We start from the raw sequence: 24,086 nt of genomic DNA on the forward strand, positions 1-24,086 counted from the left end.
AACACCATATAAGGAAACATTGTATCTCTTTATAAGGAGGAAAGTAGTTCCTCGGTTGTAATATTACTCCACTTTCTCTCATGCTGTTCAAAACTACAGTGATCATAAATGTGTACAAGTCACGCCAAGAGAGTTATGGCGATATAGAAAGAGACACAGTGAACATTTGGGCACTTATAGGCGGGGATCAGCGACATTCTCGGTTCACGATGCGGCCTACATGACGCGGCGGAGCAACATTTTGGTCGCCCTTCGCGTTTTCCTTTTTGAGAAAGTGATCAGAGTTTTGGAGATAGAGGAGGAGGGTGAGCCAAACTGAGCTGGGGGCTGAAGGGTCTCGGGGGCAGCATCACTTTCCAAAGTTTGTCTCGGCAATTTCCGAGCGACTCCAGCCCAGCGACCGTCCCGGTTTGTTTACATCTCGCGCTCCGGGGTTGCATGCGCTTTTGCAGTCACACACAAGACAGCGCGCTCCAGCTCTCCTGGCTGGTGTTGAGAGACGCGGTCCCGTAAATAGAATGTTGCCGAGCCAGGCTGGATCGGCACCATCTGGAAACGGGTCAGCTGCTGGCAGGGGCACCGCGGGACACGGTCCGGGGGTCATCGGGAGCGGAATCCGTCCTGTGTTGGTCAGAGCGGGGCAGGCTTTACCGGGGGTCAGCGAGAGCGCCGGGGCTGCTGGGCGACAGGGGGACGGCGTTGGGATGTTGGGGGGTAATGGTCCTGGAGGTCCGAGAGGTGGGAGACCGGGGAACGGGACGGGGCTGACGCCTTTGCAGACCGCCGCTCAGGGGAGCATGGCCGGGTTAAACACGGGGGTCGGCGTGCCGCACGGAGCCAGGTTCGACCCGGACAGAGAAAACGCGCCCCTGTGCAGCGGCTCGGATAATGACTCGGACTCGGGAGATGACGATGACCCAATGGGTTCAATCGGGGACAGCAGGAGAGGGGTGAAGCGGGAGAGAGGGGAGATGGAGGCGGCGGTGGGGGCGCAGGAGGCTGGAGTTCCCCCCGGAGGTTACGGTATGGTTCCCGGTGGGGTCGCCGGTGCAAAGCCAGGGAAGAAGACACGTGGGCGCGTAAAGATAAAGATGGAATTTATTGACAACAAGCTGAGGCGATACACAACTTTCAGCAAGAGGAAGACGGGCATTATGAAGAAGGTGAGTTTACGTGGGCTGTTTTCTTGGATCTGCTCGCAGTTAACACTTGATTGAATTGCCTTGCAAGTGGTGCTGTAAAATAATGGACGGCACATTGTTGTCATCTGTTCATTCATGCTGTTGACAAGCGTTCCTCTGACGTCTGTACCTTAACAACCTGCACACAACACCTGTGATAATGTGGTAATGTCAGTAGTTGGAATAAGAACCAGAATAAAAACGCAGGACGTATTCTCCCAGTGAGTACACAGGCTACAGTGGAGCCGTTTGGATAACTGTGCATGAAATAGAAAAAAAAAAACATTGTTGTGGTAGGTTGCAAACTGACTGGAGGACAGGAAGTCAAAACAGTCATGACTGGCAATGCACTTTAAATAGACTTGAGCAAATGACAGTCCTATTTCTGACCGGGAGCCCACCCCCTGCCAACACACACACACACACACACACACACACACACACACACACACACACACACACACACACACACACACACACACACACACACACACACACACACAGAAACACAAAGAGTGCGAGAGAGAGAGACTGTCAGACAGATTGACAGACACATTCATACCCACATACCCACGTACACTTCACTTCCATACATACACATGCGTAGGAACTGCTGAAGTAGGCTAACATCACTAGCCTTCAGTGCACAGGCTGTTCTCTCTCTCTCTCTCTCTCTCTCTCTCTCCCTCTCTCTCTCTCTCTCTCTCTCTCTCTCTCTCTCTCTCCCTCTCTCTCTCTCTCCCCCACTCTAAATGAAGGTTTGCTTGCAGGCGGCAGCCATGTGGTGGTGAGCAGCAGCCTGGCCTGTTGGTGCCAACAGCTGACTAAACCCCAGGGACACAGATCAGAGGACAGTCAAAGGGCACTCAAACAGAACAGAGGAGCAGGCCACTGTCTGTGCATGTATTAGCCTCTAGTATTGTGCACGGTGATGCCAATGTGTGTGATTGAGTTATGCACTAGTATGGTGATATGTGAAGTTTGGGTGGGCACATCGGCAATAGTGTGGATGAAAACGATGATAGGTCCAAGACTGGGTCCAGAGCAATAATCATCACCGCCATTACCAGCCTTTGAAATCCAGTATCCAAGCCATAGTACACTTGCTATTATCCAGCATTGATTCTTTCGAGACGAGAGGGTGCTGTCAGCTCTTGAGCAAAAGCGCAGCACTTGAGTTACCCTGCATAAGCTGTTGTTTTGGGTTTTTTTTTTTCATTATGGTTTCAAAAGCTCTAATGTGAGAAATTTCATTTGCTCTTCTTTTACTTAGAAGCTGCCTGTGCTTTGGACTGTGTTGTTCTTTCTTTCCTTTCTTTCTTTTTATTTTTTGTATCCCAGACTGTTGTCGTGGAAACTGAGGTGTCTTTATGTAGGCACTTGGCAACATGAATGCTATTTGACACAGTGGGGATGGAGATTTTGAAAAATGTTGCCTACAGTATGTCAGCCATCAGAGCAACTGACAGGTAGGTGGAGTGGGAAGATTCAGAGTAGATGGGTGTCAAACCCTGGTGAGGATGAGCCCCGGTTTAAACAGCGAGGTGGGGAATTCGGCCGGAAAAACCTCCTTTATGGGTCAGTTCAGCTGCGTGGACTCTCTTCTCGTATCTGCTACAGAGTAAACAACACATAAATACGCACACCCACTCATACACAAACGCTAACCTCGACACAAGGAGAGTAGACATTTGCGTTTCTTCCTTCTAGAGCATAACCACCAGGTCGTAACACCCCCAACCCATTCCTTTTGCCGTTATTTGTCAGAGAAAAATCATGCACACTTTCCCTCCAGCATTGAGCTCACATTTATGCTTGGGAGCTGCCCAGTTCGACCGCAGTCTTTAACTGAGAAGCTTCACCGGAGTAGCTGGAGTGCCTTGCTTATGGGCACTTTGAAGCATCATTGAGTGACTTTTGGGGATTCTAACCAGCAACCATCTGCTCACAAGCGTGTTTCTCTAACCTTAAGGTTGCATTCAGGCCTGGAAATCAACCTCCAAGAAGCCTGATGGGGAGCATGTGCACCAACATATCCAGCATGATGTTGGCAAAGACAGAATATTGAACAAGAATCCACAGCCAGTTAACCTTGGGGACATTTCTAGCTTTGCAATGCAAAACTACACGTCAGAATCCATGATATGGGCACTTATCAACAAGTATGGATACTTTTCCCTGTTTACCTGACGTGTAATCTTAACTGGCATATTGCACTTGGCAGAGGAAGTGACTGTAGCTTGAATTTAACCATCCGCCCCATGTCCATTCCCACCTGACACACTAAAGTTGACTATTTCCATCTTGGATGCCGCTGGCTACCACATAACTAATCAGGGGAGTTAGTGGTGGAGGAGGATCATGGGGAGCTCTGTAGTTCATTACCTGCTCCACAGACTCCCACTTTGCTCTGTTGGTGAAGACACACTCTTGTTCAAATGCATACATATTCACACAAACATGGGACTCTGCAAAGAGACTCTGTCATCAAATGATAGCTGATGGGCTCTGAGATTGGACTGTGCATAGCTGAAATTTGAAGTGCCCAGAATGAGAGCCCATGACAACGACACGCCAACACGAGCTTCTTTGTGCACTGCCATCACATTGCACACAATGGTTTTTGTCTCCTCAAATAGGTAAGACTGTGCCTGTAATGAATTAAGTTGCAAAGCTGGTGGAGTAGACTAGTATAATTTGAAGGCATAGCATCATAACTACTCAATAAAAACCGTTAATTTGAGTGTGATTTGTCTCCGCCTCCTCCTTCAGTCTGACTGAGTAATGCCCTGCAGATAACAATGGAAATCTATCAGCTTGCTCATGCTCTATTCTGCTCACCAAGGTGATGTTAATGGTGCTGTGCCTTCAACACACTTGAAGCATCCTCCACATAACTGATGACTCATTTCAATGAAAAGGCTTTCTTAGGAGTTCACTCCGAGTGCAGCATCGCTGTGTGTGTGAGTGTGTAAGTGTGTGTGTGTGTGTGTGAGTGTGTGTGCGCACGTGTCTCATGTATGTTGGACAGAAATGAATGTCTTGGTCCCCTTTTCTTTTTTATGTCCTTTGCTGTATAATGAATGACAAGGCGGCAGAGTGTGCCGGTGGTCTCATGTTTCACAGTCTGCCACCTCTGTTCATTAAGAATGATTCTTCATATCCTCCATCAAGACGGAGCCTGGGTTACAACCACGGCCCCCCACCCCTCACGGCAGTCTCTCTCGACTATATCACACTCTATTCTGGGAGCCTTATCTCATGTTATTTTAGCTGCATTTGTGCTATACGTCAGAGTTCACTACGTGCATATTTTTAGGTTGTTGTGTTTTCTTGATTAGTTGGATGTATTTTTGTTTTTTCTCTCGGGGGTCACCATTGGGACTGCTCAAGTCCCCTCTCATATGGAGGATACTGTAATTTGTGCATGGGAAAGAAGCGATGCAGGCCTCATGTTGGTTTGCCTGTTTGAGTTGGGCCCCATCAGTTATAGCAGCATTATAGTAGCCCATACTTTGGACCTGTATGCTCAGTTAGGACAAAGCAGTGTATTGATTTTTGTATCAATATTGTGACACGACACTATCTCATCTGTGATTTTGGACTCAAGTGGTGTCTATTCCTAGTTTTACAGACTGCAGCACAGTAAAGGGTTGCAGTTTCTGAATTTATTAGACTGTAACGATAAAGCCACAGTGTCAATATTGTGGTATTCAGCAAAGATGTTTGATTTTATCCACATGGTGCTTAATTCATTTTTTTTTTGTTGTTGTTTCTCTTTGCTAGGCCTATGAACTCTCCACACTGACGGGAACCCAGGTTCTGTTGCTGGTGGCCAGTGAAACAGGGCATGTCTACACATTTGCCACCCGCAAGCTCCAGCCCATGATCACCAGTGAAACGGGCAAAGCCCTGATCCAAACGTGCCTCAACTCCCCGGACTCGCCGCCGCGCTCCGACCCCTCCATGGACCAGCGAATGAGCGCCACGGGCTTCGAGGAGACAGACCTCACCTACCAGGTGTCAGAGTCAGAGAGCCTGGGTGACACAAAGGTGAGAGTCGCCGATGTCAGCGATGCCAGTTCCCAGGGATGTGATTAGGAACATAGAAAAAGCAGGAAAATGATAAACACCCATTTGAATGTCAAAAGTAACTAAAATCTCTTTCTTCTGTGCACAGTAGCAAAGCAGTAGCTGTTCATCACTATGCTGAATTTATTTTTTTTTTTCACATCCCAAAGGCCCACTTCTCCTGTGTTCCGCAACAATGCTACTCGAGTTAGTTTTAGTGACCCGTTGACTGTCTGGTCTCTAATGGAGAACAAGGATTGTAGACTGTAGACTGTGGAATTTTGAAAAAAAAAAAAAAAAAAGATAAAGCACCACAAAGTCACTAATGGATATGATGGGAAATCTCTCCAGAAAAGGCCAGACAAGCTCACGGGAAGAAGAGCAAATGAATCAAACCCACAACCAGCTGTGGAAAATAAGCTTTGCACTGTTGTAAACTGAGTTTTGAACTTTTGCCTGCTGAAGTTGAGGCCTCTGGTTCGCTGCTTACGTGGTTTTGGTTTAGCTCATGCTGTAAGTCATTTTTAATTGAACCAGAAGACTTTGAGAGCTGCGGAGTGCAAGAGCCAGGTAACGTGTGGAATATTATCTTTGCAAGAAGAATAGACGGGAACTGTCTTCACTTTACCTTGCCGACCTTTTGCCCAGGAAAGCCTCGTAGCGCTTTGAAAATATAAATCACGGCAGGCCTGGTTTGTGTTAGGATGAGAAACATGCAGTCTGGGATGGAGCTGTCCTGCATTTGTGGCTCAATCACTGTTGCTAGTTTAATTGTAAATAAGATTGTCGAAAATAGGAGAAAACCACACCAACTACAGTGAGATGCTTTTATTTTGCAAGGTAACATAATAAGGGATACACTGGAAGGTAAACAGACCCAAATTCAGTTTACACTCTTAATCATTTTATGAAGAATAGAGTTTACCCAATTTGTTAAGCTAATATAAATCTTCATGACAGACATTTGGTGTTTCTAGTAGGCTAGGTAAATTACATAGTGAAGGATAGTTTCATGAAGATCATAGATAAATTAATACTATTTTAGAAAATCTATTTATTAATTAGGTTTATATCGCAGGTTGTGTGGTGATCACTGACCATGAGCTAATTATTGCAGCCGTTCTCAGAGCCGGGGGCCATGAAACATTTTGCAGAGTGCACCGTGAACCCGTCCGCTATCCCGCACCTTCATGCAATCACGTGCTGGCAGCCGAGCTTCCCTCCACTGTTTACACGGCTCAAGTACACCCCTTTGAAGACAGACACGTCTGGGGCTGTGTGCCGCGCGTTCTGTTTGCACAAATGCGGCTCCTAACGCGTACCATACATCGCCAGGGATGGAGGATCAACCTTTGCGTGTGAGCCACTTTCATGCCCGCGCCGCTCATTGATAAAAATTAGATTCTGCCTCTATTGCCATATATGGTATGGTTTCCCTGCCTGTTCTCTTGGCTGAGGCCCCTCGCATTCCTTATAAGCTGCAGCTGTCTTTGGAGTCCTGTGATTGCTTTTTTCCCCCACTCATTTAGTGATATGGAGGGGAGGTATGGATGTACATAGGAGTGGGAGACAAGGGGCGGGGAAGGGCGATATATATATTTAATAAGACAGATGGAATGGAATGGAAACATGCGAATGCTACTTAATGTCCCCCGTTTGCGTGACGTCTCTTTAAGGGGGTTGTTGATGTCGCTGTGACCTCTGGCCCGGTGCAGTTGTGAGTGTGGGAGATCAGCGTGGGCCCCTGGGGTGCTGAACACAGAAGGAAACACTAGAAATTGTTACAACATGATCCATGTCGGGATCAGCGCTGTTATGGTTAAGACATGGCAGGTGTCTTTTTTTTCCTCTGGAGTCCTGGGTTTTCGGGGGATGGTTTCTGTGCAGTAGGTCTGTTTTTTGGCGGCAGTTGCTGCTGCGCATCCCCGTCCCGTCTGGACACCATCCATCAGGAGAGCAGTATGTCATACATACAGTCCGGGCTAGTCTAAACATTTCATGGCTTGCGACGGGGCTCTGGAGGTGGAGGTGGAGGAGGCCGGGAGAGGCGAAGGAGAGAGGCCGAGGTGCTAGGTGAAGCAGATATGATGAGCTGTCAAAGCTTTGCTCGCAGAATCATGTGATGGCAGAAATCCTATGACACTCTTAAAAAAAACCTACCTGAAACGGCTTTTGTGAGACTGTTTAAAAAAAAAAAAAAATTTAAAAAAAAAAAAAAAAAAAGGAAAATTTATCTTGCTTTCTGGATGGCGTTGTTTGGTGGTTTATGTTTCTTCTTCCTGCGGATAACCGGCTAGATGTAAATAAAGTGACATCATGCTGAGATTTTCTAGCAACAGTAAACATGAGATTCTGGTGTCAGCGCCCCACAACCAAAGAGGGAGCTCTTCTCTCTGGATTCACAAGTTCTCACCGATAATAAACGATCACACTGGGAGAAATCTATCATAAGGCAGAGAGCAGCCTCAATAGACCATAATGCAGTGCAGCCACAAGTGGTGTTGTGTTTTGAGTAAGGGGGGGGGGGGGTCAGTCACCTTTTTCACAGCTGGAAAAACACTGTTATCACTGTTGGTATCTCTGTTGCTCTCTCCACTTAAACTCGCAGCTGAACGCAACAAGTTCTCACACCTCGTCCCCGGGGGGTTGTTGAAAGGCATTGTGGGAGATGCAGGAAATCAATACACTGATATAGGAGCAGATGAGGCGGGGAGTCCGAGGGGAAAGTGAGCACAGCAGAAGAGTAAATTACAACACCTAATCATAAATTAACGTCTGGAATGAATTGAGCATCCCAGATGGACGTGTAGCAGTGTAAGACCTTCATCCCATAAGGGGTCTTTGTGTTGTTTATGGCCTCTCTTGCTTCCTCTTGATATTAGAGGGACTTACAGTATAGATGTTTTTGTGTGTGTGTGTGTTTTTAGATTATCTTGGGAAGGGGAATGGCAAATCCCATAACTCTGTTTACATAGAGAATCTAGTTTAGCAATGAATTCTCAGTGACGCAGCCTCTTTTGGCTCTCTCCTCCTCCTCTCCCTCACTCCTCTCCCCCCCTCGGCCTCCCCTCCTCCTCCCCCCGTATCTCCCCGCTAGCCCTGGCTGCCAGCGCTGTTGCTGTTGTAATTATGGTGAGGTTTATTTGTTCCCACTGCTCGTTAGTGCAGATCGCATTTCCTTCGCCACCGTCACGTCGGAGTGCTCCACTGACCAGAAATCCCTCCACGCCGAGGCCGCAGCGCCCGACCACCAACCGACATCTTTGCTTTCCCTGCATTTCATGGCTAATTAGACTTCCCCTGACGGATTTGACGGCCTCATTACTCAACATCTTGCACGCCTTTGAGTTTCTCTTTTGTATGCGTCTGAATTGGTCTCCCCAGAGAAACTGAGCTGATTTGGTAATTAATTCGCGGCCCCGATGTTGGGGAAGCTCTTCTTTTAAAGGACGGCATTTTTCCGTGTGTGCCACTCCTCTTTTTGTCCCGATCAGCTGCTGCTGCCAGGGCGGCGACCCCAAGTGCCAGGTGACAAGAGAGAATCACTGAGATAATGGAAAGTTAATTTACTCAGATATGCACCCTTATCACACGGCTGCTCCTAAACAGTGTCTGGAGAGAGAGAGGAGGCAGAGAGCAAGATGGGGGTGGGGTGGGGTGGGGTGGGGGGGTTGATGGAGTTTGGAGGGGAGAGCAGTGTGTGGCTGTGCCAGAGGGGGAGGGAAGCAACGTTATGTCACCCCCCCCACCCCCTCATCCCCTTATTTTACAGCAAGCAACTGGACAGGTCAGCCGCCATTGGCTGCACCTCCTCCACTTGGGCTGCCTTGCCTTTTTTAGCAGTCCCAAACGGAGCCGCAAATTCCATGTTGCTGGCAGGGTGACAGACTTGGAGATGGGAGCCAGCAAATGGGAGATTAGAAGAGGGCCAGCCACCAGTAGGCTGCACAATGGGCACTCCAACCAGCACTGGACTAGCCTGCCAGTTGTCACCTTCAATTTGGGATGATTTAATCCCTCATGAATAGCGAATCATTTGTGTCCTTCTCTGTTTAATCATCCTCTGCTTTCCTGAGCCTTCATGTTGGGATGTTTTAGGACGACGTCTGTGAATGTGAGGAGAGCAAAGCACGCTCTTCACAAAACGGGCTGTATATACAACACAGAAAACACTATTTTTGGTGCGCTTCTCTCTGGTCCTGTTACATAGTGCTGAAACAATTAATCAACTTAGTCCATCAGCAGAAGATTATTATAATTTTGGTAATCATTTGTTTGAGCCAGTGATCAAGTCAAAATCCCAAACATTTGCCTATTCTGGCTTCACTAAGATGCTAAGATTTGTTTACTTTTCTCTGTTCATATTGTAAAATTAATACTTAGAGGGGTTTGGTTGCTGGACAGGAAGCAACTGGAAGCCTCTGCTAACTTCCCATGAAGAATTGGCATTTTTTTTGACACTTTCTATAGACTGAATGATTAATCACTTAATCAAAAAAAAAAAAAAAAATCAGAGTAATTGACAAAGAAAATAATCATACATTTTATTTATGCAACGTTTCAGTGCATTCCTCAGGCATGGCTAAGGGTTTGCATTACTAATTATTGTTTATTAAATACCTCTTGTGCGTAAATATCTTATGCACTGAAGCGTTGCATAAATAAAATTTTGTAGTGCAGATGCTGTGCTGGAGTTTAACACTTTCTTTTTGTGTGTGTGTGTGTGTGTATTTAAGACTTGCCAATGTGTCCTGATGAGTGTTTTCATACATTAATTTTTTTCTTGTTATCCTTCACATTAACATCTCAGTATATTCACAGTGAGTGTAAGAAGGGCGAAGCGTGCAACACTTGAGATCCTGCTGTAATATGAGTATTATAATGTCCCCCTATTGTAAAATGGATTAAATTGCATGTCGAAGACGGCACTTTCACCGGCTACACAGACTGATACATGAGTCCCGAGGATCCATTACTTACCCGAAGCGGCGCAGCCTTCCATTCTTACCGACAATAAATTCAGAATTCATGGGTTAAATTCGGATGCCTCATTATACTAAGTGGCAACTTTCCCCGGGTCAGTGTTTTCTTCGAGTGCCGGTTTGATTTTCCTAAGAGGTGCGAGCAGCCGTGAGCTCGGAAAATTAAAAGGAGGCGGAGGAGGAGGGAGTTTGGGATGTGGACATGTAGAGATCATTTTTCTGTCGTGAGATGAAGTTCATCTACCTTATCACTACGTATCTTCATTATCCATGTCTGCAGTGGGCCTGTGCATTGCAACAGGACCAAATCAAACCAAATATCACAACATTTTTGCCTGAAATCGATATTGTAGGGATGACTGGTGGTGCTTTCATAAGATATTTACACACAACAGATTTTTAATAAACAATCATTAGTAATGTGGATATGATGGCCAAGCAGATAGAGGCAAATCACTACAGCTACAACAATCTAATTAGTTTTCCCTTGACTGCAATGCGGCCTTTAAAGCCAAGAAAAGACAACACTAATGCCATATTACGATATCCAAAATTCCAGATAACATCTAGTCTTGTCTCACAATATCAGTATTATATCAATATATCACCCAGCACTAATTGTGAGTAAAGAATTGTTTTTTGTCGTAGATTTGAGTCACAGTATATCAGCAGTGGGAGTTTCTTTCTGCTTATCAGCGACCACTTGTCACTTATTGTAAGATAAACACCATAAAAAAAGACTGCCTCCCAAGAGGAAGCGTTGCTAAAGTCTACTTCATGCAACACTGAATAAAAAAGCGGTATCATAGTTTCCTCTGCACTACTTGCAAGTGGAGATCGTATCAGGGGCCGAGCGCTGAGGGGACGCGAGGAGGAAGCGCTGGTGTTTGGAGGTTTCTGACTGCGCCAGTGAGGCGAGTCTCTTCTCTCGCGCGCGTCCGCTCCGAAGGAATGCGTCACACCGCCGTGGTTTATGTTTACTATGCGCTGCCTTGACTCTGAACTAAAAGCCAGGGCTGTTTATAGAATGGCCAGTTGAACAAGAGACACATGGCGATGGTCAAACAAAGCAGTAGGTCAGTGGAGGAGCGATATGTAGGTCACAGAGAGTGGGAGCTTGACTAGGCTCCGGGTGCTGCTGGGTTACCAGATGGGTGAAAACCTGGACAATCACCGTTTTCATCCAAGCTCCCACCTCTATTCACTCTCTTCTTTCTGTCGGCCTGTTGGACCTGAGTAGGTGTCGCCAGATGAGCCGCTCATCGCTCTGTTTAGAGTTTGTGCCTTGTGTCTTGTAAATAAGAAGGCCAGGACGTGATGACCTTGTCCTTTTTGTGAAGCGGTGCTCCTTCTTTTACAGTTTCTCTCTGCCTGGTGCAGGAATCGAGCGAGTCCCGCGTGGCCTGAGGGCTAATGGCGAGGTGCGAGTTACGAGTCAGATGGCGGCCGCCTTCACACATGGCCCCCTGCCACGTCAGCTGGCGTGGAAAGGGTTAAATCTCCTTCAGAGGTGCTCAGGTTTCCCGCCAGCTGTCTGCACCCTCAGCTGTTTGTACTCTCACCCTTATCCTTTCCCGGTCCCGTGTCCCGCCGTCCCGCTGTCCCCCTGTTCCCCTGTCGCCTTGTCCCAGCCCCATACCGCCCAGTCACACACACACACACTCACACACACTCTCTTCTGCTACTGTGGCTAATAAGTGCTATTTGCCACTGTGATGCACCAATAGGTATATTCCTATTAGTTTACTTGGCACAGCTCCAGTTGGCCTCTTTAAAGCTGATCCAACACCACAGACAATGCTCAACTGTTTTAAACAATGGCAGTTGTGTGGTTTGATTTTTTTTATTTATTTATTTATTTTTTTGGCAGGCATTTGGGATTTTGCAGTCATTCTCATGATGTAGTATCTCTCTGTAACCTCTCTGCCAACATGGAATTGGAAATATTGCACAAGATTTTCCCGTTTGTCCTATTAGCAAACTAAAATTGAATTCAAAATGAGAACGTCTCCTGGTGGACATACGTGAGCATCGGCAGCTGTGTCGTGATTTGATTGTCTGGATGGTTGATGGGGCTGATAGTGGTGATAGTAAAGGGGTGTCAGATTTTTCTTTTTTTTTTCCTGTGTGAATTCATTGAGTTTCCTCCTTGGGTTTAAATAGCACAACAACAGTGACTGCTCTCTGTGCCCCTCCCCCCTCCAGCTCTCCAGCTTCTGTTTAACCAAAGAGCCAGAGGACCTTGGACTAGCAGAGCCCCTCCGCGAGGCTCGGAGCTTCACAGAAACTGACTGACAGCTCAGCACTGTGGAGTGTGTGTGCTGTTGTTGATTCAGAGCAGCTTGTAGATAAAACCTGGTTTGCCATCTGCAACGTCATGGGGACTACAAGTCTCTGACTCAACTCTGACATCCCAGATTGTTTATTTATGAATTCTTCATGAGCTTTTAAACTCAATAGAGGAAGAAAATCCTGTCCAGTTCTTCCCTATAAGACATTTAATGAGGCACACTATTGTGATTTTTACAGACGTATCTAGTAGCATTATATTGTTGAAGTCTGGGATCTATTTCTCTGTGTGTGTGTGTGCGCATGGTTGAAAGATCTTATCAGTGCAGTCCATGCTGCATCAGAAGATCCAGCATGGACTCTCACCCAGTCACATGTAATCAGTCACATATAAAAACCAACAGTGGTGCTCTCCAGGTTTGCCGAGAGGCTTGCTGACCCTGTTTCTGCTCTGCCTCGCCGCTCTCGATAATTAATGTGATTTGAGGATCTGAAGCTTTGCGGAATCACAGCTCCCATTCATTTCGATGGCGGGCACTCCACTCGTCCTGCCATTTTCCTTTTGTTTCCTGCTTTTTTTTTTTTTTTTTTTTTTTTTTTTGTGTTGCAGCAGTCGCAGCCCCGCTTAATGCAAACTCATTAATATGCTGACCTTACAGATTGGCCTCAGCCCCTTCTGTGCATCCTTGTTTAATCAGTTGGAAAGAAATCCTTGGAGAATATTGCCTGCACACAGTAAAGGGGAACTATGGCTGTCCTTCTAATGTGCAGCCGTATTGCTGCTATTCCTCTTTTACACATCATTAGTATCATATCATGAGAAGCCACTAGCCTATATGAGCGTGTAGGAAGAGGCGCAGTTGATTTAGATGTGCTTTATGATCCGGGCCTGACGCCTACCCTCCTCTTCTCACACTGCCCACTCACCAAAACATCCTGTCTCTCTCTCTTTTTTTTTTTTTTTTTTTGGTCAGTTGATGTTCACACCAGAGTATGGCGCCGTGCTACTTCTCCCCACCTTTGATCTCCAGCCGGATGTGGTCATTTGCATGCAGTCTTTCACAGAGATGTCATGTTCGAGGGTCACTTTAGTTGCAGCTGTGACTTCACAAAATATGAGCCGTGTCTCGGACCGCTGTGTGTCACAATCTTCTGCCATGCACGTTCACATCTGATCGGATTTCTGTTAGACTGATTGATTAGTTGGCTGATTAATCGGGTTGATATCTGGTATTTTAAGAAAATCTGCACCAGCTCATATCTGCGCTTATGAGGCCGATGCTATTGTTAAGTGCACTAAATCTTAACTGCAATGTCAAATAAATGTTAATTTAAGTTCAGCTTTTTTGTGTCACATTTGTTATTATTAACAACATGAAAAACAAATATGAGTTGACCCCTAATTTCTACATCATTTTCTTTGTCTCAGACATTACAGAACAGGCGTTCGGTCTAGGATGAATATTTTTGATATGATGTGGGTTTATTGAGTCTTTCCCTTGGTTTTAAATGCTGTATTTTTGGGATGCAATTTTCTGAACTTAGCAGGCTGTTCTAGCTGTTCCATCATTCGCCTCTACCTGCTTGGTCATCATATCCACATTACTAGTGATTGTTTGTTTATCAAAAATATTTTTGTGTGTAAATATCTTAAGAAAGCACCAACAGTCATCCCCACATGATATTGATATTGAGATATGTAGTTTATTTATTCCATATCGTCTAGCTGTTCTACTCTATATCATCTGTACAGACTTTATTAAAACCCTTTCTGGTCTTTCGCCCAAGTTTTAACTTCTGACTCCCCACTTCCATCCTCTCATTATATCCCTGAAGAAAAGCCCCATTAATAGTGTTGTTTTAGGTGTGTTCCACTGAAACGTGCAGCAGCTGGATTCATTATATTTTGGCAAACTGGAGTAGCCCGGTTGCACCAGTTTGACAGAGCAACTTCCAGAAAGTGGAGATTAGCGCCTTCACACCATCCTCTCCTCTGACAGAATCCATTACAGTTTTTCTTCCTCATCATGTGATCTGGCCCAGTTTTCCCCTCCTCACGGTGCTGATGTTTCCGCCACAGGACACCCTGAAGCCTGCGTTCACAGTGGCCAGCCTGCCAGGCACCACCAGCAGCGCCCAGTCCACAGTGCCCACCACCTCCACCACCATGCAGGTGAGCAGCGGACCCTCGTTCCCCATCACCAACTACCTGGCGCCCGTCTCTGCCAGCAGCAACGTCAGCGCCAACGGCACCGTCCTCAAGACCACCGGCGCCTCACCAGGGGTCATGCAGCTGCCCAGCGGCTTCACTTTCATGCCAGGTACGCGCCTCTGCTCCTCAGCGACGAGCACCTTGTCTGCCAGTTTGCTTTTAATATTTGTACATTCGTCAATCATCGCCATTCTTTAGTCATGATCCCGACCCTGCAGGCTGTCGACAGTGTTATCTGTCTTACAACATGATTAAAATTTGAATGGCATCGTGTCATGACCTCAGGCGTCATCTAGATGTAGTCGTGTCTCCGTCTCCAAGCTGTTTATATCACACAACAGCCCTTCATACCCAGACACTGACACTCAGCCTCCTTGGGTTTTACAAAGGCCCCGTATCCAGGAAAGCCGCATGTATAGACGACAGGCCCGGTCTTTGATTGCCACTCTGGGAGAGGAATAATTAGGTGAGAGGGACACAATAGACCTGGCAAAGGAGGCTGACGAACACGGGCCATAATTACTCATGAATATTCAATGAAGGATCAGTGTCTCGTGCCGAAATTATAATTGAGGCGTACTTTGAGGAGCCTGAGCTGTGTGACAGAGTAGTCCTGAACTAGACATGACCCTTTATTGAGGGGGACTTCACAGACGCACCACGACACGCAGGGGAAATCTACTTCACCGACAGGAGGAGGCTCTGATTTGGGGATGTCTTCACGTTGTGGATCAGACGTGAAGTACAGTTTGTCAAAGTGGGTTCAAGGGTTTGGGGCCATCCGGCAAAATGAGGTATATTTTATTTTCACTTTAGCTGAATTTATTAGAAATGATCCCAATTAGAGGACGTTTAAAAAAAGACTATAGTCATCGTAGCTTTCACTCTCATCACTAGTGTCTCTCATTTTCCAGTATATGTACCGTATTTTCCCAATTAATAGCCCGGGCGTTTAATACGCAAAATCAACTTGGACCCCAGGTGTTTAAAAGAACCAGGCGGCTATTCGCTGCAGGCCTTTATTTATTTTTGCACAGACCTGCACCAGGCCATTATTGTGATGAAAGTTACTGTCCAACATAATTTTTAGTACAAAAGTTCTGTAAGGCATAAGTTAAACATATCTGTACATCCAAATATAGTGCAAACTGTCAAATTGACGCGCTGCGAGTTGTTCCCTCTATCAAAATAAGAGTTAGTCGGTTGAGTTAAGATTACGGTACACCCTTTTTTTTCTAACGTTAGCTAGCTCTCTTATTTTGACAGAAAACGGAAGTGCTGCACAGTTATTGTGCGGCTAACTGTTTACTTCTGCAAAAAATAAGGTGAATAGCCTTATTTTGGGTTTCAATATAATGCAAATAATCACCCGGGAGGTTATTCGGGTGGGTGTTTAATACGCAAAATGGGTGCAGACCCCAGGCATTTAAAAGAACCAGGTGGCTTTTTGCGGCCGGGCGATTAATTGGTGAAATACGGTAATTGATGAGTCTGATTTGGTTGATCCGTGACATGAAAGTGCTTTAGAGGCCCTGTTCTGCATTCAGTCCGGTGCAGCCTGTTTTCCCATATGATGCTGTTGGATCATGTGAGATGCTCGGCCGTGTTGCACAAACTGTGAGGCTGAAGAGGCCCTGAATAGATCCGCGGTCGAGTGGCGCATTTTCTAAGTACTGGCAGTGCTGTTACTCACTAGCTGTTGTGGGCCTGCTGGTTGACTCCGCTCTGCCATGGCTGACCTGGCAGACATGTGATGCCCGCTAACAAGTCCTGTGTGTAATTTTGACAGACAGCTGAAGGACAGCTAGGGAGCCGCTCTCTCTCTCTCTCTCTTTTTTCTCTCGCGCCGTTCCTCTTCCTCCGCCTTGCTCTCTCTCTCTCTCTTTCCCTGTCTTCCTCTTCCTATCCTTGTCATCTTTGTCCCCCTCCCTTCCCTTCCCTCCCCCATCTCTTTCTGTCCGTCTTTCCCTCCCTCCCCCCCTCCCTCTGTCCTCTCCACCACCTGTCTGGCACATAGCAGCAGTGCCAGGTGGAACAACACACCCTCCCACACTAAAACCTCCTCAGCTGACAGCTTGAGAAGGCCTGCCCGCCCTAATGAAGCAACTGTCTCTGGAGCATATGATCAAATGTGAGGGTGTAACTCAAGAGTTCCCGTCTAAAATAGGATTTCTGCCATTTGGAGAAAAGAAAAAATCACTTCAAGCATGAAATCAAAACAAATCGTGCCATTTAAAATAATAATAATGATAATGAAGTAGTTAAAATTCAAGAATAACAAGCTGACACACTTTTACAGATAATGTGCTGTATGTAGGTGAGCAATATTGAGTGCTATGACACTGTTTCTGATTGGCCGATTCATGTTTGTCGCCACTGTCAAAGGCTTGGTAAACACCTTAGACAGCATAATTTAAATATTAATGCGCAAGCCTCACACGATTACTTGCATTTCACTTCGAAAACACGTTCAGGTCCTGCGCAAAGACAATATATAATATTGCTCCACAGAAGATGAATATAACATTATTATTGAATTGTTATTATTGAATTAAAAAAACAAGTTTTATTCAACATTGTAATTGTGTAAGGACAGGCTTGTATTTATCACTTCCGCCTGTTTACATTTTGCTTAAATGCGCTGAATGAAAGTGATGATTGTGTCCGTCTCCTAGCAGCCACATTATTTTGCTGCTTTTCAAGAAATATGATGCTCGGCGGATAAAATAAAGTTTCATTGTTTATTTATTTAAATGATGAAATACTTATTGAACATTTGCATTTTTTTTCCCCACACCAAATGTTGAGGGATCACCGCTCAACACCTTGCTGTCGTGCTTTTTCAAAAAAAAAAAAAAAAAAAAAAAAATCAGCTTGAGGTAATGATGGTTTTTCCAGAATGGATATAGCATTTAGTAAATAAATTCTTACTCCCTACTGTGTGTGTGTGTGTGTGTTTGTGTGGTTGTGTGTGTGTGTGTCCTGCCAGCAGGCACTCCTCTCCCCCCCGGCACCCCCACCATTCCTCTGAGCCAGCTGCAGCAGCACTCCCTGGCCCTGCCGGGGCAGCATGGTCAGGCCCTGGCCGCCGCCCCGCAGCCACAGCAGGGACAGCAGGCCGTCTTCCGCTTCCCTGCCGCCGTCTCCCTCTCAGGTGACCCCCTCTGCCTCAGTCTGTCCCTGCGCTCCCTCTGGCTGCTAATCCTGCATTGATCTGGCATACAGACGATATAAAAACCTGGGAGGAGAAAAGACAACGACTACTGCTAATACTAATGCACTGTGTTTCCTTCATGCTCGGCTCTGCACGGCCTAAACACTGCATGCCATATTTCCCCAAGCAATAATCCAGCTTTGACTAATACTACTAATACATCTATTAACAAAATAGTAATAGCTTTGATTTTCAGGATCTTTAAAGACACTTTACATTACATAACAAAAAATCATTTATTTTCTGTTTTGTCTGTCTGTGTTTGATGAAAATGTAGGAAATAAACGTAAACATGTACAATAAAAGTAAACATAATTCGATGCTATCATGAGTATGCAAAGATTTATGAGGTGGTGTGCCACGGTTCTGGTGACTTATAGCAATAACAACTTGATGTATGTAGCACTTATAAAAACCAGAGTTACAAAGTGCATCAGTTTTATCAGTCACTGTAGCGGCGGTGTGTGTGTGTGTGTGTGTGTGTGTCGTGTCTCCAGGCGCTGGGGTCCCCCAGCAGCTCCAGGCCATCCAGGTTCACCCCAACACCCAGCCCACCTCCAACAGCGACAGCAGCCCTGAGATCTCCCAAACCTCCACTAACTCCACCGGTAGGTCGGCTCCCTCCTCTGAAGCGAGGATCTGTTCTTCTGCTGTCCAGAGGTTTTCAAAGTGGGGATCTGGGGACCCCCATGGGTCCTTAGCGGGCTTCCAGGGGGGTCCTCAGCAAAATGAGCAGTATAATTAAATTTGGTAGAAAATAAAATGTGGTTTTTAGACTATGTGAATCACAAACTGTTTTCATATCAGGTACAGTCACTTCAGATTGGGTTCCACAGCTTGATGAAAGTCACCTTGGGGGTCTGAAGCATGATCAACAGTTTGGAAACACCCACTTCATCCTACTCATACTAAAGCGACATGAGTCAGCTCCTCATGTTGGTGGCGCTGGCTCCAGATGGCAGAGATATGTGATTGTTTAAATATTGGAACTTCAGTTGCCATAAATCATGTGATGTGATGTGAACTGCACGCCACACGCTCCTGTTCACCGCTCTGTGGTGGCTTCAGACCAGAGGACACCACAGGGATGAGGGAGATGAAAATGGAGCAGCTTTAGGTCCAGGTTTCTCTGAGTGCTGGTTTACTGCCGTTTAAGCCTGCTGCGGTTCATATTTCAGTTAAACTTTTCCTGTGGGTGATGTGTGATGTGTGTGTGTGTGTGTGTGTATACACAACCCGAGAATGTCACTCAGGTAAAAATGATAAACCACTGGGTTTCTATTAGTCAGCGAGCACTCTTCAGTTGCAGAGGAACTCGTTTAGGATGAAAAGAAGAGTGTTTTTGTCCATTTTTGCCATGTTTTGATCATCATTCTAACCTCTGTTTGAAATGAGCTCGCACCCCCAAGGTTATTTTTTGTTACTGTATGTTTTTTTAAAGCTGCATTTACAATAAATCTGACTTGAACTGAGAAATGGTGGCAGTGCTTCTCCTATGGTCATGAAGCGCCATCTGTTGGACAGCACGTGCAGATGCCTCTTGCTTTCCCTTGTTACATCTATTTTTCTTTTCTTCCCACACTCCCCTCCTCCGCCTACTACTCCCCCCCTCATTCTCATCTCCTTCCAGCAACAGTGAGTCTCCCAGCAACCATCGTCACCTCCTCAGTGCCCACGTCCATGGCGGGTCACATGATGTACCCCAGTCCCCACACAGTGATGTACGCCTCCACGCCGGCACTGGCTGACGGGGGGTTGGCTGTGCTCAATGCCTTCTCCCAGGGGCCCTCCGCCATGCAGGTGTCCCACGCACAGGCCCAGGATACAGGTGAGACGCCGCTCCGCGCTGGCTGCTGTTGGTGGGTTTGTAGTTGGAGGTCATTTCTCGAAAACAATGCCGAGTGTGTGCGTTTTGACACTAAAGTGAGCTAAAGCAAACCATGTGTGGCGAGCTTCTGTGCTGAATGGAGCCGGGCAATATATTGGTATTATTACATCCATTGCTTATTTGATTATTAAAAAGCTCATATGTAATATTAAAGCAATAGGCATTCAAATGTGATATTGTCACTTTCGATATTGAGCTACCCAGTCAAAGATATTGTGATATTTTTATTTCAATCTCTGCTATTGAATATATACACTGCAGGGAGCATAAGCAGCATTGTTTATATTGTGTGTAGTCTGTACTCCGGGTCAAAATGTCTGAGTTGAAGTGTGTGTGTGTGTGTGTGTGTGTGTGTGTTTTCAGGTGCTGTCCCTCAGGTGTTCCTCACAGCACCCCCAGGCACGGTGCAGATCCCCGTCTCCGCGGTGCAGCTACACCCAGTACGGAAAGATCTCCATTTTACAAGTGAAACTCTCATATTCCCTATGCAACCCGCATGCCACCGACTGCACTAATGCATCCTAACAGCACGGGCACAGCGGGGCGCCGGGCTCTGACCCGCCTCCTCTTATGTATGGATGTGGATGATCAGATGGCATCCGGCTACACCTGTGACACGCCGTGCACCACACCAAACGCCTCTCTAGCCATGCATGAAAATCAGGAGCCACTGATGTAAATGGCGAAGGAAGTCATAGAGATTTTGAATTTGATAGTATAAAACTTAAACCTACATGAGGCGCTGTTTTCTTTAAAGGAATAGTTCACCCAAAATACAGAAAAAAAAAAATCCCACTTGCCCTCAGTGTAGTCTATGCATCCAGGTAGTTTCCATGTGATTTGGTCCCCCTTGTCTCTCAGCACCCCAATACAGTGGAGCTGGATGCATTTTTTTTTTTTTTTGTGGTGGTGCTTTAAGTCAAAAAAGTACATGTGAAAAAAAAACTCAACTGCAGATTGATGAAAAGAAAAATAATATCACAGGTACCTGGCATACTCCACAGCCCTCACCAGCAAAAAGTTTTACTGGGAGCTATTTTCTGCCAAAGAACACCAGCGAGCTGCATCGGTCCGCCTCCAGCGAGGACACGTTCGAGGCAGATAGATGCAGTTTGCCGGTGTTCTTCAGAGAGCACTATTTCACTGAGCACGTTTGATAGTATCTAGGAAGTACGTATCAGATGATTTTTACAAAACAGGTAAAGGAATACTCCAGTGCTTTTAGCAAAATACCCTTTTTTTTCTGACTTACGCAGACCGAGACGAGATATTTGATACCGTTTTCACATGTGAAATGTCTTGGAATCACAGCAGAACCCTACAGCAAGTCCGAAGCTGTCTTGTTTACACAGAATATCGTGTGTATTTGAAATGTGTCTCTTGGAATTTAAAAAAAAAAAGTTTCATTTGTGCTGGATCTACCCTCACCTTCAGCGTCCCAAGACATGTTTTTCAAATCCACATGATACGCTGTGTAAAATAAGACCGCTTCAGAGTTTATTTTTTCACTTTGATGGAGCCAGGCTAACGACTCCCACAGACCTCAAGTCTTTATGCTAAGCTAACACAAAATGCTACACATGGGTGGACGTAAAGAGGTGAAAACGGTACCAAACTTCTTGTCTTGTCTCAGTCGGAAAAATGGGAATTTTGCCCAAAACGTTGAGGCATTCCCTCTAAGTCCTTCAGCCTGCACAGCATGCCGAGTGGAGAGTGCTCCAGTTTGTCGACCTGTCTGATTTGCTCGCTCGTGATTGGCCGGCGTTCTGACGCAGCGGTGTTGTGTTCCAGATGGTGATTGGCCAGCAGTCGAGCGGCAGCAGCAGTAACCTGACGGAGCTGCAGGTGGTCAACCTGGACGCTGCACAGAACTCCAAGAGTGACTGACAGAGCCGGGGACACAGACAGACACACGGACTGACTGACATCTCTATTTATTGATGCCTTCCTACAGAATTTCATGTCACACCTCTGAATGTGGCTTTACAGTACATATACACCCACACACACACACACACTCAAGGGCATATTTGTGGCTAACCCTCATGTTTTGGTATATATAACTATATATATATATAAATATATATATATATATATTCGCAAGAGCATAGAAATATATTAAGGTGTTCACTACATCTGTCGTCTGAACCTGTTTTCTATGCTGTAGATGGTGTTATTTTTGTGTGTGTGAGTGCGTGTGATTTTTTTTTTTTTTTTTTAAACAATGTGTAATTACGTGCACACACACACACACACACACACACACACACACATACACTCTGCAGGTGCCACAGCTTCACACCAGCCAAAGAGACATTTATTTGTCTGAATGTTCAAGTGTGAGTAAATGTTTGTGCACAAGCATGTGTGTGTGTGTCTGTGTGTGTGTCTGTGTGTGTGTGTGTGTGTGTGTGTGCATATCTGGGGTTTGTAAATGGGCAGGGAGATGCATATTGACTTAAAAGAGACATTTGGAAATGTACATAATTCTTTTTTTTTTTTTTTAATTGAAAATTTGTATTTTCAACCTGTTTTAGTTTGTGCAGCAGCATGTAGTTTTTTTTTTCTTTTTTTTTACGTAGCTGTTTTGTATGTACATGGAAATGATTTGCATAAACGAAACTATTTACAGATCGTATATGATGTAAATTAATGTAATATACCAGCATATTATGTTGATTTACTGTCATGCTGGTGGGAGTGTTGAAATAGTTTTTATCACTACACTTAATGTCAAGATGGAGCAAGAATGCTGGATATTTTTCTATGTTTTGGATTGTGAAATTTTCAGGACTATCCCTCAAATAGAAGCAAGGAGTTGGGTCCCTAAATGTAAGACATTAGATATTTATGGTTCTCTATTCAGATATTCTGTAATTCAGCTGGGATGAATTTCAATGTTGATGCAAGAGCTGCAGGATAATCACGTAGCATGACATCAACTTGGAATGTGAAGTTTCCTCGTGAAGCTGTGATCTTGGGATTTTCTGAGCGAATCATTTCGGGGAATATCTTAAAAGCGAGGACAATCTGATGGCGAATGCATTTTTCGATCCCAACTTTCGGCACGTACTCGAATCACAGGGCCAGTTTGCTTTACTTTTCCACGAACACATATTTAAACAGCTCGATTTTGAAATCTGATGCTCCTTTGGGCATCTCAACCCCAACAGTGCCAAGCAAATCACAATGGGTACAGCAATGAACCTCTCACCTTGATGCATTTTGTAAACATATTGCCCTGCTTTGCATCCATCGGACTGCAAATATGATTTTTTTATTAATATTTTTTTTTTTGTAACATGTCAAGTGACTATTGACTTCAGTCAGGGTGTTGGATAAGACGCTGTTCTCTTATCAGGAACAGGCATTAACACTGTAAGAACTTGTAATGTAATATTACACTGGCATTTGGGATTTTTTTTTTTCTTTTTAAGAAATAACGATATCTGAATTTGGAAAAGTGACGATTCAGGTGCTATGAAGGGTTTTGTTTTGTTTTGTTTTTTTCTCTCCACTAAGCATTGTAAGGCCCTGGCTGACTGCAATCTCAGTATGTACCTCAGCGATCATGTTAAGAATGAACGGGGTGAGACTGAGAGCCTTCTTTCTGCACCATAGTGCCTCTTCTCCATGGCTGAGTACACTTTCATTGCAAGGGAAAATTTAGAGTTTGCATATTTCCAGACCATCTCACATTACTCCGGACCTACTGTATGATCCTCTGCTCTGCCCACAGGGAACTAAACTCGGTTTTTGAGTCAGTATTAGGGAATTAGCTGGTTGACTGAGCATGGTAGACTTGAAGCCAAAGAGGATGTGACAGAGGACGAAGCACCCATGCTGGCTAATGGTGCTCAGTCATTCACTGACAAGAGAGGGCATTGTATCGCTAGACTTTCTCTTACACACCTACATTTGTGTGCACGTAACGCCGCACGCAGTTGTAATGGACCTGGTCAGTGGGGTTGTTTGAAGATATAGAAAATTAACACTGTATGTTAAGGGCGTCATTTTTATGTTAATTTACAGTCGGTTCCCCCGGTTATGTGGTGTCTGCTCAAAAATACAATTTGTAAATGGGGTTACTGAGTAGAATTTGTGGTTTTCACATTGTCATTGCAAGATAAAAATGTTTCTTTGTGTCTTTTTGTTTTGTTTTAGTACTTTGGGTTTTTTTTTTTTTTTGGATCTTTATGTAACAACATATGTACAGATTTTTTTGTAATAAAAACAGAATGAAACACAA

General features: G+C 45.3%; 1 protein-coding gene across 3 annotated transcripts; it reads left to right on the forward strand.

Moving 5' to 3' along the window:
- Window positions 1–299: 299 nt before the first annotated feature.
- srfb (serum response factor b) lies at window positions 300–24,004 on the forward strand. Of its 3 annotated transcripts, none has more exons than XM_030071190.1 (8): window positions 300–1,163; window positions 4,968–5,234; window positions 14,604–14,844; window positions 17,725–17,889; window positions 18,447–18,557; window positions 19,580–19,777; window positions 20,201–20,302; window positions 21,629–24,004. In XM_030071190.1, exons 1-8 carry the CDS (start codon window positions 519–521, stop codon window positions 21,664–21,666), a joined length of 1,767 nt encoding a protein of 588 aa, XP_029927050.1. In that variant the 5' UTR covers window positions 300–518; the 3' UTR covers window positions 21,667–24,004. The 3 variants fall into 3 exon arrangements, with proteins under 3 accessions (XP_029927050.1, XP_029927048.1, XP_029927049.1); XM_030071188.1 differs by having other exon boundaries at window positions 20,201–20,277; XM_030071189.1 differs by having other exon boundaries at window positions 17,728–17,889; window positions 20,201–20,277.
- Window positions 24,005–24,086: the final 82 nt, after the last annotated feature.

Source organism: Myripristis murdjan, chromosome 15, assembly GCF_902150065.1.
Source record: "Myripristis murdjan chromosome 15, fMyrMur1.1, whole genome shotgun sequence".
NCBI classification, from domain to species: domain Eukaryota; kingdom Metazoa; phylum Chordata; class Actinopteri; order Holocentriformes; family Holocentridae; genus Myripristis; species Myripristis murdjan.

What these genes read in the sequence shown, in the direction of transcription:
- srfb (XM_030071188.1), top strand. Translation starts at nt 519, where the DNA reads ATGTTGCCGAGCCAGGCTGGATCGGCACCATCTGGAAACGGGTCAGCT. An exon ending in AGAGCCTGGGTGACACAAAG is followed by an intron (nt 5,235 to 14,603) that starts GTGAGAGTCGCC and finishes TTTCCGCCACAG; the next exon opens with GACACCCTGAAGCCTGCGTT. An exon ending in CGCACAGGCCCAGGATACAG is followed by an intron (nt 19,778 to 20,200) that starts GTGAGACGCCGC and finishes GTGTGTTTTCAG; the next exon opens with GTGCTGTCCCTCAGGTGTTC.